Genomic DNA, 16,837 nt, shown 5'->3' with positions numbered 1-16,837 from the left:
GATCCAAGCAGGGCAGATCAAGCCCTGCACTCCCACTCTGGTCTGCCGCTTGATTCCTCCCACCGTGTGATCCAGGGACTCCCGAAGCAGCTGCAGGAGCTTCCTGCTGCTGCAACCACCACACACCACCTCTGCCACCCCCACAGCTAGAGCCAGATGGCTTTCTAACCCCGTCCTGCAGTTTTCACACTAACCTGCTCCATTATCTTTGGTGTTGGTGGGTTGAGAAGTCTGGTAACTGCCACAGCTCAATGATTCATGGCCCTAAGGCCTGCTCTGGGCCAACTCCCGGTCTGGTCTGTCCTGGCGTGGCCCATGCTGGGATAGACCCTTCCCAGCAACCATCCAGGCCGTCCTGGGCCGGAGACCTGCTTCCCTCTGCTGTTTTGTGGGTTCAACAGCCCTAGAATTTGTTCAGAGCCATTTTTTACAGGTGTTTGGAGGGATTTGGGGGAGAGCTTAAGCAAGTCCCTGCTTTCCAGCAGCCACCCTTGGAAATCTTTTTTAAAAATCGAGTCAGAGGGGTTACAGATAAGTTTAAATGTTAACCAGTACTATAAAGACCTGTGAAAAGACCATAGTTCTAATAAAAAGGAATTCTTTGCCTTAGAATGTAAGAAGAAATGTTGCTTCTGTCATGTGCTCTACTTGGGAGATTTTTTTGTGATTGCTTTTGACTACAGTACATGCAGAATTTTGGGCTTGTAGGAATAAACCAATACTGATATTCTGACAAAACATGGAAAGTAGCATATAGCAGCGAAACAAACATAGAGACTTATTTGTGCTGGTTAATACTTGTAGTTGTAGAAGACAAAGGGGATGCAAGTTAAATTATTAGACTGAAGAGCTTTATTTATAATTTAATTTATCATGGCTTGTTTTTCTTATGCCTTTTTAAACATATCATTTCCCAACATATTTTTCTCTGTACCTCTTCTCAGTGATCTTTCTCTTGTAACAGAGAAAGAAAAAAAAAAACCAGTTAACCTGTCTGATATCATAGGTATACTTTATACCCATAGTCTCCTACTTTAAAAAAAAAAAGGAAGAATGTACAGTGCTCCAAGCTTGGTCATTATTCAGTTTATTTTTTGCTTAATATTTTTGTAGTCATTGTTTATATTGGTTTTCGTGGTTCTGCTTTATATCAGTTCAAATAAATCTTCCCATATTTTTGTGAATTCTTTATTTTTTCTTAAGACACAGTGATATTCCATTGGATTTATGTGCCCCAAGTTGTTAAGCCCTACCCAGTGGGCATTCACTTCGTTTTTAGTTCTCTGTTGCCACAAAAAGTGCTGCTCTTTAGATTTTGGGAATCTTTCTTTCTATTCTTGACCTCCTTGGGGGTACATGCTTTGTTGGATCTCTGGGTCAAAGGGTCCAAACGTTTTTAGTCACTCTTGGCTCTACTAACTATATTAGTGTGCCAGCCTCCTCTTTCCAGTGCTAATGTTTTGCCTTTTTTCGTCTTTGACGTGGTGATGTGTGTGAGATGAAGCCTTGTTTTGATTTGTAGTCCTCTTTATTAGTGAGTTGAAGCTTCACAGTTGTTAATAGTTATTAATTCTGAAGTCACTTGCTTCTCCCTTGTGAACTCTTGAATCTTAGATAATCATGTTAACACTTTAGCCAAGTTTAAAGGGTGTGCGTCTGTGTCTTGCCTGACAGTCTTTGAAATAGTTAGGTAAAGTGCTGGCCTCTGGGGTGAGGCTTAGCTGTGGTGAGTCCTCAGTGAAAGGTTTCTTTTTTACAGGTTCTCAAGCTTGTTGACTAGGGGTCATCAGACTCTGGCAAACCAATTTCTTATAACTAAAGCCATGAAACTTTAATAGTTAAGAATGCCTGTCGATAATTTATAATGGGAACACTAGGTAACATGATAGTAAGTAGTAGTTATCTGTAAGGTGTGCTCCCTCTTGATGAATAAGTCTATTTAGGAGACCAAATTTAGATTAGAATGTTGTTTGATGAGCAAAGAATCAGAAACAAGAACTTGGGTGTTGCTGTAAACGGATATTTACACCATGTGAATGGGAATGTAGATGTAGAGCTGAAAGGGATATAACCTGCCATGTATGTCCTCTCACGCACGTATTTTGGGATAGATCTGCCTGAATCATTTGTGCACCAGGATTCTTAGACAGTTCTACTGATACTAGTAAGCTTTTGCAGCCCAGGTCCTTGCAGATTACCAACTGTGCTAATTCTTTATGACACCATCTTCTCCTTGCTGACCTGCTATTTTTTAAGTGCCATGCTATTTTTAGTAGGATTTTATAGTGACTTTCTGTTAACATAGGAAAGGAACTTCATTATCATAAGCTGTTTCCACATGAAAGTAGAAAGTTATAACTAATCTCATACATGACATGTTCTTGTTTTGGTTAGAGACTAAATGCTAATAACTTTATCCCTAAATTTTAGGCTGTGTCTTACTTGGGGGGCGGGGGATGACCTGTAGTTCTTAAAAAAATTTTTAAGGAATTAGTAGAAGGTTAGGACCGTTTGAAAATAATAAAAATGTTTAAAACTTGTTCAACTCCTTCATTTTTCAATTAGAAAGAATCCTGGCTCTAGATTTTATAAATTATTTTGTAAATAGAATTCGTGTATGTGTCTTTTTAAAGAAGATGTTGCAAAGCCGTTTTAAGGTTTGATGTTTGCTGTGTAATGCAGCAGCATGAGACATTCTGCCTTTTGGTATTACTCCCTTTGTGAGCAATATTGATACTGGCAAACTGTCAGTACGTTGCAGGAAAAAAACCATGAACTATGGGCTACTTAAAATTTTTTGCCTTTATAATTTAAAGGAACACATAATAAAAGGTGTATTTCACTTAATATGACTTTGCCCCCATGGTAACAATTAAGAATTAATATTCATTCGTACCACCCTCACAATTTCTAATGTGTTATCTTGTAGGGACCATTAAAGTTTTTAGCATTCTGACTTAGCAAGATATGTATGTGTTATGATTTATATTGGTTAAAGTAAATTTTCCAGTAATTGGGTCTTTAAGAACCATTTAAAATGATTTTCAAATCTGTCTAAAATCCCTAGCTTAACCCAAATGTATTTATATTTAGCATAATGTACCTTTTGTCAGTGATTCAGGGACATTATTATAAATATTATTTTTAAAGTACATTTTTGTTATCTTTTGTTTAATATCAACATTTCCCAATGCATCTTCCCAACTCCCGTCCCCCTATAATAAAGAATAACAGGGGGAAAAAATAGTATAGCAAAACCAGCCCAAGAAAAAAACATGAAAAAGGCTGCTGTGGCCTTGTCTTCACTTTTCCCTCTTTAAAACCACCAGAATAGAACCTGTTTTTGCTCAAGGTCCTCTTTTTCTTATTTAATTTCCTTAGTACCCTTTGAGGACATAAGATACTGAAGGAACACTTGTTTCTTCTCTTCTGTTAAAATGTTAGTGCTGCATCATCTTATGGTTCCTTCTTGGAGTATCCTAGTCTGAGCCTTGCTTTCACAGTGAGTTGGTCTCTTTTGGCTACTGCCGTTCCCTGGGGCTTCCAGGGTCCCCATCCTGGGATTTTCTTAGTGGAGCCCTCCATTCTTGCCTCTTCTAGACACAGAGCTCTGCAGGATAGACATGTGTCTCTGACCTGTCTTGTCAGTTTTTGTGTAGTCCTGGGGTGGAAGAAGTCATTTCATGTATTTCTCATTGAATATCTTGATTAATTGTCTTTGGGTACACATCTAAAGTTTTTTTGCAGTGGGTTTGTGGGAGCTGGGCACATAGAATGTATCTACTTCGGTTTAAGCAATCATCTTGATTGGGCCTTTCTTTTTATCTTTAACGTTCTTGGGTCATTTGCCTAGCCAGTGGAATGTGTGGGTTAGAAGGTTTATGAATGATTCTTTTTTCTCATAATTCCACATTGTTTTCTGTAATAGTTGTACCAATTCACACCTTCAACAACAGTGAGTGCATTAACATGCCTTTCTTTTCCATGTTGTGTCCAACATTGTCTTTTCCCATCTTCTGTCATTTTTGAGAGTTTATTGGATGTGAGGTAGAGTCAGAGTAATTTTGATTGGTATTTCTCTAAATATTAATGATTTAGAGCAGTGGTCTCAAACTTGGATAGAGTGAGGCCACTAATAATGTAAGCCTCCTATGGTCATGTATTGACTTAGGAAATTACATATTAACATTATCTATGTTTTATTGTAGTTTATTTTGTTAAATTTTTCATAATTACATTTTAATGCAGGTTTGTGGTGCCAGGGTTTGACACCTCTATTTGGAGCATTTGTTAAGGTCAGGGCTAATGCCAGCTCAGGTTCAATTTTAGGAAAACTAATCCCTCTTGTGGGAAAATAAGAGAAATCTGGTTCTATCACAGCATTCTTTTATTTCATTTTTTCTAGGTATCCATATAGTCCTTGTGGAAAAATCCATTTCTTTCATATGATTACTCATATCCTTCAACTCCTTGTCAAGGAAATACTATACTGTTATATTCAAGTACCACAATTTGTTAAGCTATACCCCAATTTATGGGCACCCGCTTTATTTCCAATGCTTTGCTGCTACAAAAAATGGCCAAAACATGTTTTATGTGGTGACCTATACATAAGGAGTACTAATGAGGATACCTTATGATTGGAAAAATTAAATGGGCTGATCATGTAGTATGAGAGAACAGAAGCAGATGGACAGGTTCAAATATAAATAAAACATAAAAAGACCCCAGACCAAAGGCCTTTTAGCACTTTGGGTATGTCCTCTGTATTATTTATGGGAAAACATGAGCAAGAATTGCAAAAGATGAAAAGGCATGGATGGAATCATAAACATTGCATCAGTTAAGTCCCTAGTTCTTTTTTACATCATAATTGTCTCAAGTATTGCTTCCTATCCTCTTCACAGAGAGCTATCCCATGTAACAAATAATTTTTTTTGAAAGACAAAAAAGTCAAAACACGTGCAGTATTTCACATGTGTGGACCTCCTACCTCCACGGAAGGAGGTATATTAGGAGTGTTATCTCTTTTCAAGCCATGTTTTTTGTTTTTGATAATTTTATAATATTCACTTTTGACTTATGGTTGCTCTTTGAATTTTTATCATTGTAGTTATTGCGTAAATTATTTTCTTGGCTCAGCTTATTTTATGTTGCATTGGTTTGTGTAGATCTTTTCATGCTTCTCTATTCATCATTTCTTACAGAGAGTAATATTTCATTATGTTCATTTTCCAGTTTGTTTAGCCATTCCTCAATCAGTGAGCGTCTGCTAAATTTCTAATTCTTTGCTATCACAAAAAGTGGCTATAAATATTTTAAGGCATATGGAAATTTTCTTTTCAGTGACTTTCTTGGGGTATAATCTCAGTAATGGAGTTTTGGGTCAGTGGGTATGGACATTTGTTCACTTGATTTGCATAATTCCAAACTGTTTTTGTACCAGTTCACAACTCCACCAGCAGTGCACCCTATCTTCCCACAACCCTCCAGCATTGATGGTTGACATCTTTTTGTTGTCTTTGCCAGTTTGCCAGTGTGAGGTGACCAACTCAGGGTTGTTTTGATTTGCGTTTCTCTTATTATTAGTGATTTGGAGCATTCTTTTATATGGTTGTAAATACTTGGCAAGTCTTTTGACTACTTATTGTATTGTATTCGGTACCATTTGTGGTATGAGAATGGCTTGTTAGTCATATAGGCATATGGTTATCCCTTTCATATTGCAGGTGGGGGAGGTGTTAGGGGCTAGGTGTGCAGCACCCCGTTGATCTGGAATATCTGTGTAAAATTTTTTGGCCTTCCCTTTGTGCCAGAGAAGAGGTCTGAATTATTATGGTACTAAAAGAAACTGTGTTGATATCATACAATACTATGCATATATTTTATGCATTTCTGAGTTTATAAATTTTTTGATATTTGCTGGCCTTCACATGTTGTCTATGGCTTCTGCAAAACTATCCCAGAATTCCCATTTAATTGCTTTTGCCAACCTGTGATATCTTGAAATATGTGGAAGGGATAACTGTATATGACTCTCTTGATTGATTGATAGATTATATATCTTGGATACCAAACCCTTTTTTCCCCTCACTCAACTGCTTTCCTCATCCTAGGTGCATTAATATTATTAGCAGAAGTTTTTCAGTTTCATGTAATGAAAGTTATCTGTCTTATCTTTTGTAATTGCCTCTATTCCTTGTTTGGTGAAGAATTCCTCTTCTTCCATATCTGAGAAAGGTATATAATTTGTTTTTCTTCTAATTTTTTAATGTCATAATCCATTTATAATAGATTTGGCTTTATTTTATTTTCAGACAAAATCTGTACGCCTCTAACTTCCATTTATCAGTCCTAGTTATTCTCTGGAGCCACACTATTAGGATTAAGTTGAATGTTAATCTTCAAAGAATTTGAAGACCATGCTTATCCATGGCCCCTGTTCATCTTCACCTATCCTCCTCTCTTCCATTCCCTTCTCTTTCCCCCTTTCAGGCTTAAGCATCTTCCAATCCTCTTTGCTCTCCTGGATTTGTTCAAGCTTGTCTTAGTATATACTCTTCAGAATTGAACATCATAACCAGATATGACATGACTAATGCCTGGTGATTACTTTTAATTCATTCTCTTGTCCTGGACATTTGGACCCGGGCCTGTGTTCTGCAGTTTAGAGTCTTAATTAAAGAGTTTCCTAGAGCTCTGAGAAGTGAAGTGACTTGGCCAGGGTCACAGCCAGCATGTATCAGAGGCAGGGGATCTCTCTGACTCCAAGGATGACTGTCTCCACTATACCAGCCTGCCTCCTGGAAATGAAGCAATTGACAGGCATGGCACCCTCAAACATACTGAAGTGTTGGAATCAATTAAACCCCTCTATCTTCATAGGAGTTAAACTTGTTCAATGTTGGACTTTATGTTTATCCTGACTAAAATTTATCTTGTTAGATTGACCTTATTCCAATCTACTGATTTTTTTTAATCTAGATTCTCTTGTCCCATGTAAGTGTAGTTTTGTATAGTGCCTGGCACATAGTAGGTACTTAATAAATGTTTTTGTTGACTGACTTTGTGTCTATTTAAATCTGATAAGCATGTCTTCACCAAGAAAATAGTTGAACAGAAATCTAGAAGTTCCTCAAGTTTGGCATTGTTCCAGCCAGTAATCCTTGGGTAGTCAGTTCTACATCTTTGTAATTATATAATCTTGTCCGTCTAAAACAGTCTCATTTCCACTAGTTAAGCATTTCACAGCCCTTCAGAGTTCCATGATTAAATAAATCCATATGGTTATTCCTGCCACTGGCTAGTGTTAGAACCTCTCTAAGAAGCAGATAGGTTTTGTGAGTTGCTGCAACAAAGAAATTCATGGACTTGTAACCAGCGTAGTGATGAGTCTGTACCTAGCTTAGCTAGACCTCACATAACAGATATATTGTGTTTTTCTATAAATATAGTCTTCAAGAATACCTAATGATGAGTCATCAGAGGTAGGACTTTAGTGGATGTTACCTTCCTGGGTTATGCTAGTAAACTTGTTGATTAAAAAAAAAATGAAATGAGGTTAGTTTGCTATGAAATTTTCTCTGAGAGAAACCATTTTGAGTTGGTCATTAGTTTTCTTTTTTAAAATGTTTACAGATAATTTGATAATCTGTTTTTTGAGTTTTGCCAGCTGTCAAACTTGTCTGTAGCTTCTGGACTCTACGTTTTTTTCCCTTGTTGGAAATTTTCCTGCCTAAACTATTGACTTCATTCAAGGGATGAAAAGATGAACAGTCATCAAAAGAAGAAACAAAAATTTGTTATTAATTCTTGGGCAGAAGATATAATCACATCATCACACCTGTCAAATTGGCAGAATAAATTTAAAAGTTGCAAAACTCATTTCTTGTGGGGATTTAGAGAAACAGGTTACTATCCCCATTGCTAGTAGAATTGTAGATATACTTGAATACACTTAAATATACAGTAAAAGTTACAAAAATAGATCTATTTCCTGATTCAGTAATTCAGTTGTTGGGAATGTTTCCTGAAAGTGTTAGTAGAAACAACAACAAAAAAGGTATCTGTTCAAAGATTTTCGTTTGTTCAGTTGTGTCTTCATGGCCCCAATTTGGGGTTTTCTTGGCAGAGATACCAGACTGGTTTGCCATTTCCTTCTCTAGCTTATTTTATAGATGAGGAACTGAGGTAAATAGGGTTGAGTGACTTGCCCAGGGTCACAGATGAGTCTTCCTGACTCCAGGCCTGGTGCTCTATCTCACTGTGCCATCTAACTGTCCAGAGATTTTCATAACATTATTTGTAATTGCAAAAAAAAACTGGAAAGAAATCTTATTGCCCAATCAAGGGGGAAGTAGATGAATATATAATGCTGTTAATATTAATAAATATGAGGGTGATAAAGAAATATGGAAAGATCTTTATGTAAAAGGAAAAACAGGAAAAGGAATGGGAATAAACAAATCCCTATAGAGACTTAGATGGAAAGCCATATTAAGACATTTTATGGTTTGAATTTCATTTATTTAAATATAAATAGTTTGAAAGCAATTTTGTATAGTGTGATATTCACATAATTTTGATTCATAAAGGAATAAATCAGTGATTAGGCTAGGATTTAGATAGGCCTAGATTTTGGCCTCGTTGAATTTGTGGTTACTATGTCCTATCTCATTATTTTGAAAAGATTTTAACTAATGCTTACCCAAAAAAGTGTGTGTGTATGTTTTTTTTTTTTTTTTTTTTTTTTTACTGTATTTTTCCTCAAATCCTTTCATGTAGATACTGGTATTTTGGATACTCATACTTTCATATTAGGATTAAGCATAGATGTGAACCTTTGGGAATGGCCTGAGAAACTATTTAAAAGCATTTCTGTATTTTCAGTCAGCATCTTTTATTGGTTTTGAACAAAATATGCTTACTTATAGTTCATTGGCTTTTGAAAGGGCATTATTAATTATTAATATTCTATATTATATCTACGTGCATCTCAAGATTTCAAACTTTTGTATTATGTTAATCCTCTTCATTTACTACGTAGGATATGTTCAGATTCTTTAACTATGGAAATAAATAGCTTGAACTGCTTCTTATGCCTTCATGGGGGTTTTGTATATTCAACATCGAACCATATAATATCTTTTGGGAATATTTTAAAGGCATATTTACCATTATGTATGTGCTTTATTTATTCATTTTTATTACTTAAATTTGGTAGAGTTTGAGTATTTTAATAATGAAGTATTTTTCCCATTACTCATTATGGAATTTTGTCTTAATATAAGCAAGATGTTTTAGTTTTGGAGTTTCCATTTTAGCTTTATCAGTTTTAAATCCTTTTAGAGTTTTGAACAACTGATTTTTTTTGAGACTGTATGAATATTCTGTTTGATCAATTGTTAATTTCCGTTTTTCTACAATGCATTCCAAAGGACCAGTTGGGTATGGATACCATTTGGTAATATTACTATAGAGTGATCTAGATGGGTATGTACTCTGATAGAATGTGTGTTACTCTATTGCTCCTTTTAATTTTTTTTTGGTACTGTTTTTCAGTGTATTTGTGATTGTATTTTTTTCCTAGCTTACTCTTTTATGTGCCATATTTACTTGTGTTTTCCCCTGAAATATTCCCTTACTTTCAAGTACTCTCCCATCTTCTACTTTAAAATTTTGATGAACCTGCCAGAAGGTTTTTAAGTAGGATTTGGTTCAGTTCAATAAATATCGAACAAATATATAGTATATGGTGAATACAGTGTTGAGAGAGATTGGAAAATTTTGATATAATTCCTGCCATAGCTTTATAGATTTAGAGCTATATGGGACTTCAGAGATTGTCCCATCTTACAAAGTATCAAACTGAAGTCACATAGGTAATGAACATCAGAGGAAGGATTTGAAGCCAGTTTGACTTTTGACTGCAGAACCAGTGTTTTTCTCTACCACATTGCCTCCTTGTGGGGATTATCTAGCAGGGGAATAAAACACAGTTAAAATATACAGTATTGCACATTAAGTTCATTATATAAAGCAAAGCAAAATATTTTGCAAGGTTCAAAGAGTAAAAGGATAGGATGATACTTACGAGTAGTGGGATAAAAAATTTAAGGAAAGTTTCAGAAAGGTGCTTATTTGAGTTTAAAGTATGGGTAGAAATTTAGCAGGCTTGATGTTGTTCAGTCATTTTTCAGTCATATTCAACCCTTCGTGACCCCATTTGAGGTTGGCTTGGTAAGGATGCTGGATTGGTTTTCCTTCTCCAGGTCATTTTATATATGAGGAAACTGAAGCATACAGGGTTAAGTGACTCTACTGGGGTCACACAGCTAGTAAATATCTCAGGTCAGATTTGAACTCAGGAAGAAGAGTCCTCCTGGCTGCAAGCCTGCCGTTCTATCCACTGCGCCACCTTGGTCACCTGGCAGGTTTGATAGAGAAGAGGATATTCTAGGCATGTGGAATTAGGATAGAGAGGTAGGATGGTTCAGCATTTTAAAAGGATTGTTGATCGCCATGCAGAGAAGTGTGATTTGCTCAGTAGATGTTAGGGAGCCATTGTTGATGACTAAACAGGAGTGGTTTGACTAGAGAATCATGGAGATTAGAATGGCTTCAGTTTGAAGAATTAATTGAAATGGGGAAACTGGAGGTAAAAACTTAGGAGGCCACTGCAGGAGGCTGAGTATTCAGTAATGAGAGCCTGTGCCAGGGCCTCTCTGTGCAAGGATTGAAGGCACTGAAGTGAGCAAGATTACTGAGGTAGAGAGTGTAGAGAGAGAAAAGAAGGAAGAAACAGAAGGGAAGTAATCAGAGTAGTGGGAGACAAACTGGAAGAATGTCCTGGGAATGGGTTTAAAAACAGAGAGATTAAACTTCGTGGCTGTGTAAGTAGAAAGGAGGAAATGAAAACAAGTGAACAGAGAACTTCTGAGTCATGAAAGGAGAAATTTGAGGGAATTGTCTGTGGAATGGCCTTAATTTCAGGGAAATAAGAGGTTGTGTCATCTACTTTTTCAGGGTTGGGTGGGGATATGGTTGAGATTTTAGATAAATAACTTAAATCAGAGCCCCCCAATTTCTCCTTCCTTAAAGTGAAAGAGCTGAAATCAGTTTCTAGGGTCCCTTTTTGATATGACAAATTTATGATTCTGAGAGAGGTCAACAGGTTCTTGAACTCTCACAGTGATGAATGTGGTAACAGTTTGTGCCAGTGTAGACAGTGGATTAACTTAAAGGAACAACTAAGTTGTTTGCCATTGGCTGGGAAATGGAGAGGGTAAGCTAGCTACTTAACCCTTTCCATCTTTCTGCTTTCCCCCCTCTCCATCACCCTCCAAGTCTTGGCGCTTTTATGCTAATTGATAGGGACACAGGAAAGGCAAAAATAGTTTCTGACCTCAAGGAACTCACATGGCTAATGGGGGAGACAAACATGAGCATAAATAACTAGGTACTTACAAGATAGAGAGTGGAGGGAAGGTAATGTCAGAGGACGAAGCAGTCAAAGCTAGGGATACCAGAAAAGACCTCCTGCTATAATACATTGCTGTGCAACTTTATAGGGGCTCATTTTAAAGGTGGATGAAATTTTCAAATTAAAGTTGCTAAGAGTGGTAGCAAAAATGGATAATAGTTTCTCCTTTTACAGTCAAAATGTTGGCGGGGAAGAGGAGAAGCTAGTAAATACTACTAAATATACTAGTAAATATGGCAACTAAAAGATGCATGGGTCAATTTTTTACTTTGTGCATATTTGCTTAAACTTGGGGACACTGTTCGCATCCATCCCTCTACATTTGTTCAAATTAGTTTTGAATTCATTTTATTTAAAATTTATTTTCTTCCCACTTTTCTTATTTACAGGTGAGAAACCATTTAAATGTGATCAGTGCAGTTACGTGGCCTCTAATCAGCATGAAGTAACTCGACATGCGAGGCAGGTTCACAACGGGCCGAAGCCGCTGACCTGCCCACACTGTGACTACAAAACAGCTGATCGTAGTAACTTCAAAAAGCATGTTGAACTCCATGTGAACCCACGACAATTCCTTTGCCCTGTGTGTGACTATGCTGCTTCCAAGAAGTGTAATCTGCAGTATCATATCAAGTCCAGGCATTCCGACTGTTGCGATATTGCAATGGATGTTTCCAAAGTGAAACTAAAAAAATCCAAAAAGAGTGAGGCAGACAATTGTGGTTCTGATAGTATGGCTGGTGAAAAAACGGAAAAAGAACAAACAAAAACAAAGGGAGATGCGGTGGACAAGATTAATGAAAAGAATGTAAAAGTTGAGAAAAAAGAAAAAGAAAATGCCTCGAAAGAGAAAAAGCCGTGCACTGCGGTTTCCTTAGGCCAAGTGACCACCCGAAATCGTAAGTTGGCAACAGAGTCAAAGGAGGTAGATGTTAAAGCAGGGAAAGGTTCAGAAAAATCAGGTAAAAACAAGAAAGTTAAAAGAAAAATGGAAAGTGAAGCAGCTTCTTCAAATAGTAACCCAGTGAATGATACAGAACCTGTGGTGAAAAAGAAAAAGAAAGTTGAAAGCAGATCCAGGAAGAGCCAGGAAGCTGGAAAAGATGAAGTCAGAGTGGAAGAGCATAAAAGACAGAAAGCTTGCCTGAAGAAAAACAAAAAAAAGAAAGCTTTGAAAGGTAAACATGGTAAAAAACCCACCAAGTCCATTCAGGTAAAGCCAACTCAAAATGAGCTGGTCCCTGAAAAGTCTCCTCCTCCTCCTCCTCCTCCTCCTCCTCCTCCTCCTCCTCCTGCTCCTCCTGTCTCTCTTCCTCTTCCTCAAGAGGATCCAAAGGAAAAGTCTGACAGCCCTAGGGAAGAACCACAGAAAGAGGAAGTCCTTGTGGAAGATGCCTTAGTGCCTGTTAATAGCCCAATAACCGAAGAAAGGTCAAACATTCAGGACTCCTTGTCCACGCCAGCGCCCTCGCCAGAGCCAGCATTAGCACCAGCGCCAGACCCAGTGCCTGTACCTGTACCAGTACCTGCACCTGCACCTACATCGCCGGCTGAAAATGTAGAGGATGCAGAAATGAAAGACCAAGAAATGCTCCTTGAACAGAAGGAAGAAGACAAAGAAACTGCTCTTCAGAAAGCTATAGATGAAGAGCCAAATAGGAGTCAGTCTGGTTGTACCCAGGAGTCACTTCCATCCACTTGTGAGCCAGAGGAGGATCTTCTCAATAAAGAGCATCAAACTGACATAGTGTGTGAAATGGAAACTGAAACTAGTCCAGCCCCAGCAGAGCATCTGGCTGACAAAGACTTGACAGCTGAAGAGCCCCCTTCCCAGCCAGAATCCCCACTGTTGCCAGAACCTGAGTTGCCTGCTCCTCCGCCATCAGCAGAACAGTGTGAGCCAGCTTCCCAAACGGTGCCAGTGCCCTCCTCAGCTCCTACTGCTGCAAATGAGTCTCAGGAAATTGATGAAGATGAGGGCATCCACAGTCACGATGGCAGCGATCTAAGTGACAACATGTCAGAGGGCAGTGATGACTCTGGGTTGAATGGTGCTCGATCTGTGCAGGAAGAAACCAGTAGAAAAGCTTCCCAGGAAGAAGTAGCAACAGCAGTTGAAGCAGCAAACTTTGTTTGCATTTTCTGTGATAGAGCTTTTAGAAAGGAAGGAGAATATAGCAAACACCTTAATCGACATTTAGTAAATGTCTACTACCTTGAGGAAGCAACTAAGGAGTTAGAATAACTAAACTCTATATGAACAAGCCTACAATTCTTTTATGAGATCTTTTACATTTTATGAATTATTATTATAGTAGACAATTCCCTTTAATTCTTTTGTTTAAGTTTGGAGTAGTGTCTGATGAGCTCAAGTAGATATCTTTTCTTCACCACCGTTATAGAATAGTTTGTTAATCTCTTGCATACACTAGTGAATCCAAGGAATTGGATTTCTCTTTTCTACTAAATTAGCAGTAGTAAAAGACTATTGTTTTTGGATAAATTATTTTTAAAATGAGATTTTGAAAACCAAGATGTTTTGTTGATCATACAGTTAGCAGTAGTCAGTGTTTTTTCCCATTTCTAGTCTCTAGTTTTATCTAAAATACATTTTTTGGTTCCTTGTTTAGATAGGCATAAATCAGCATATTGGTAGCAAATTACTCAATGGTTTTCTTTGAGGAATCTGATGTCTCTTTCAGAAAATTAGCACTTTTAACAAAAAAAAGAAAAGCCACAGTGTGGTTAAAGAAATGAACAGTCATACTTTTTAAAATGTTTTTTGTTTCTCCCTATAATGGACAGTGAATTTTGTCCACATTTATTAGTCTTTTTTTCTGACTTTTGATTAGAATTTCTGATTTGTATGTGTCAGTCTTCATAAATATTATAACAGTGGTTTTTGTGGGAAGTAAAGGGGAGTGTTATTTTTTATTTTTGGTGGTGCTTTAATGGCTTAAAATGTTGCACATTGTGGTTTTGATTTTTTTTCCTTTTTTTTACCTATGCAGTGTAATCTTTTAGAAATAGCATTTTTTTTGCTGTACAGGAACACTTTATGTATGTGAGTGTATGTGTGTATATACATATGTATATATATATGCATGTTTGTTTTGGTTCATTTTTAAAAACTTTCAGGTTTGTTGCTTACCACAGAGCAGGTGTTTTTCTGTTCATTTCCTTTGCTGCAGTTTGTTGTCTTTTTCATGGGGAGTCACTTGAGTTTGCTAAAATTAAGAATTATTTGTGTGTATATGTGCTAATGTGTAGTTTGTGAGCAGATGAAGCAAATGCAGATTCAATCCATTATATTTTGATTTTCACATCTGATGCATATTAGAATCTGTGTTTCATGTTAATTTATTTTTAAGTGGCTATAGTAAATTGGCACTCCCTGGTTTTGATTTCACAATCATTATGCAATTTGGCCATATACTGCATATATGTATGATGAATTGTGAGTAAAATCTCACATAGCAAACATCAAGAGATTTTTTTTCCTGAGTCCATTTTGGTACTGCTACTTCCCAAACTGCATAGTATAAATTGAACCTTTCATGTAAACATTTTATCATAAATGACTGACATCCATATAGCCACCAATCCAAATAAATAAGTATAATACGTTGGTAAGTAGCAAACCTGGGGTTGGGAAAGAAGGGAAGGGAACTGCCTCTTCCTTTTTCATTCAAGTTATACAGAGCCTTGGAATTCTGCAGGGTGTCAAGCTGGGGTAACGTGTTGGTAGATCAACCCCAGCTCCATGCTATGAAGAGAGTGAACAGGGCATCTGATACAGTTAACTTCAATCTTGGTGCCATCCAGATTTTTTTTTTTATATATATATATGTACTCTCAGGACACATTGTACTAGCTCCAGCGCTGTGTGAGCCCTGGCTTGCCCTCGCAGCAGCCTGAGGCTATTTGGGAAAAATAACAAAAGCCAATCTCTCAAATTTAGTATGGGCAGTTGGCACTAGAAGGGAAATCTCTTTTTAGGACAGTGTGTCTTCCTCTTAGTGGGCCTTTTTTCATAGGTTCTTTGGCCAACTGCTAAAGACTACAAATAAAAATTTGACTTAAAGTTTTTTTTCATTTAAAAAAAAAATCTGAAAAGTTTTCCTAGCACATATATTGGATTTGAGCACGTTGGGGTTTGGGGGGGTGGTGGAGGGAACCTGAGAAATCCTAATCTCGAATTTCTGGAAAGTCACTTTAATATTTAGGTTCTCTTCTTTAAATATGGGACCTGATCATAGAAAATGTGTTCTGGCCATGTTCCCAAATGTGCAGCAGTACAACTTGAATGAATGGGGAAGCTGGGGTGGGGGGGTGGGGGAGGAGGGAGGGGCGACATGGACATGGAACAGGGGGATGCTTCTTTTGGCAGTGGTCTAGGTTAAAGGGTGTGGAACTTGGTATTGGGAGGCCAAAGATTTAAGGAAGCAAAAAAATCTCATGGCAGGAGTAAGTTGTGTGATGTAGCATGTGTTCAGTGTGCATGAATGGGTATGATTAAATGGTGTTGAATACTAGGCTCTGACAATCATTGTCAACATAAGATCAAGTTGCAACTATATTTATGTTTAAAATTTTTTAATAATGAAACTAGTTATGTCTTCCTTTAAAAACACCTAGTTTTAATATTCATGGGTACATTTTATTGGGTTTCCTTTTATAGTATATGAATATAAAAATTGCCATCTTTTGGTAAGTGTTTAGCAGAGACTTATAGAAACCTCAGTTCTGGAAAGAGGTTTTATTAGGTCCCTTCAGATCTCTTAAGCAAGAAAATTTGCCATCTCTTATAGATGTTGAAGAGCTTTAGTAATATTCTAATCCAGTTTTAAGACTAGTCTAAAAACCTTAAGAGTTAAATGTAACAAATTAACAGCTTGGTCATTAAATTGATCAAGACCTATGTTGCTGCCAGATAACTTTTTGTTTTACTGGGTAGTAGGTGGAACTTAAGGCCTTTCTCCCAGCAAGCAAGGACTTTGTGACAGTCAGGCCTATATTAGGTACTGTCCTTTATTGCTATGTATTTTTGCTTATTGATTTAAAGTAAATCAATAATTCCAAATGCAAATTTCCAATAAGTAGAAATTTTATTTGGAATATTTAGTATTTGCATGAAAATGTCTCATCTTTTAGTTTTTTACTTGGATAGAACTGAAGCTAGAATTTTTGGCAATATATTAAGAGAAGGTAACAAGAAATAACATTCTGTTCATTTGTGTAAGTTGATGCTTCTGTATTATTGGTAACAAACTACCGAAATACTATAGTGTGTGAACCTAATTAACTTATGCTGTTGGTCTTCTAAAATGTGTATTTTCTTTGCCCTTTAAGCTT

The 16,837-nt window shown here is 37.0% G+C and overlaps 1 protein-coding gene across 2 annotated transcripts in view; it reads left to right on the top strand.

Moving 5' to 3' along the window:
* Nucleotides 1–14,561, top strand: part of REST (RE1 silencing transcription factor) — a 28,291-nt gene extending 13,730 nt beyond the window's left edge. For both annotated transcript variants that reach the window (XM_036764847.1, XM_036764848.1), the window contains one exon: nucleotides 11,872–14,561. In XM_036764847.1, coding sequence (XP_036620742.1) covers nucleotides 11,872–13,727 — 1,856 coding nt within the window. In that variant the 3' untranslated portion in view covers nucleotides 13,728–14,561. The remainder of the gene's footprint in view (nucleotides 1–11,871) is intronic.
* Nucleotides 14,562–16,837: the final 2,276 nt, after the last annotated feature.

The sequence above is a fragment of the Trichosurus vulpecula genome, chromosome 6 (genome assembly GCF_011100635.1).
Source record: "Trichosurus vulpecula isolate mTriVul1 chromosome 6, mTriVul1.pri, whole genome shotgun sequence".
In the NCBI taxonomy this organism is placed as follows: domain Eukaryota; kingdom Metazoa; phylum Chordata; class Mammalia; order Diprotodontia; family Phalangeridae; genus Trichosurus; species Trichosurus vulpecula.
The sequence above is the reverse complement of the archived record's forward strand: the minus strand, read 5'-3'. Positions and strand labels throughout refer to the sequence as shown.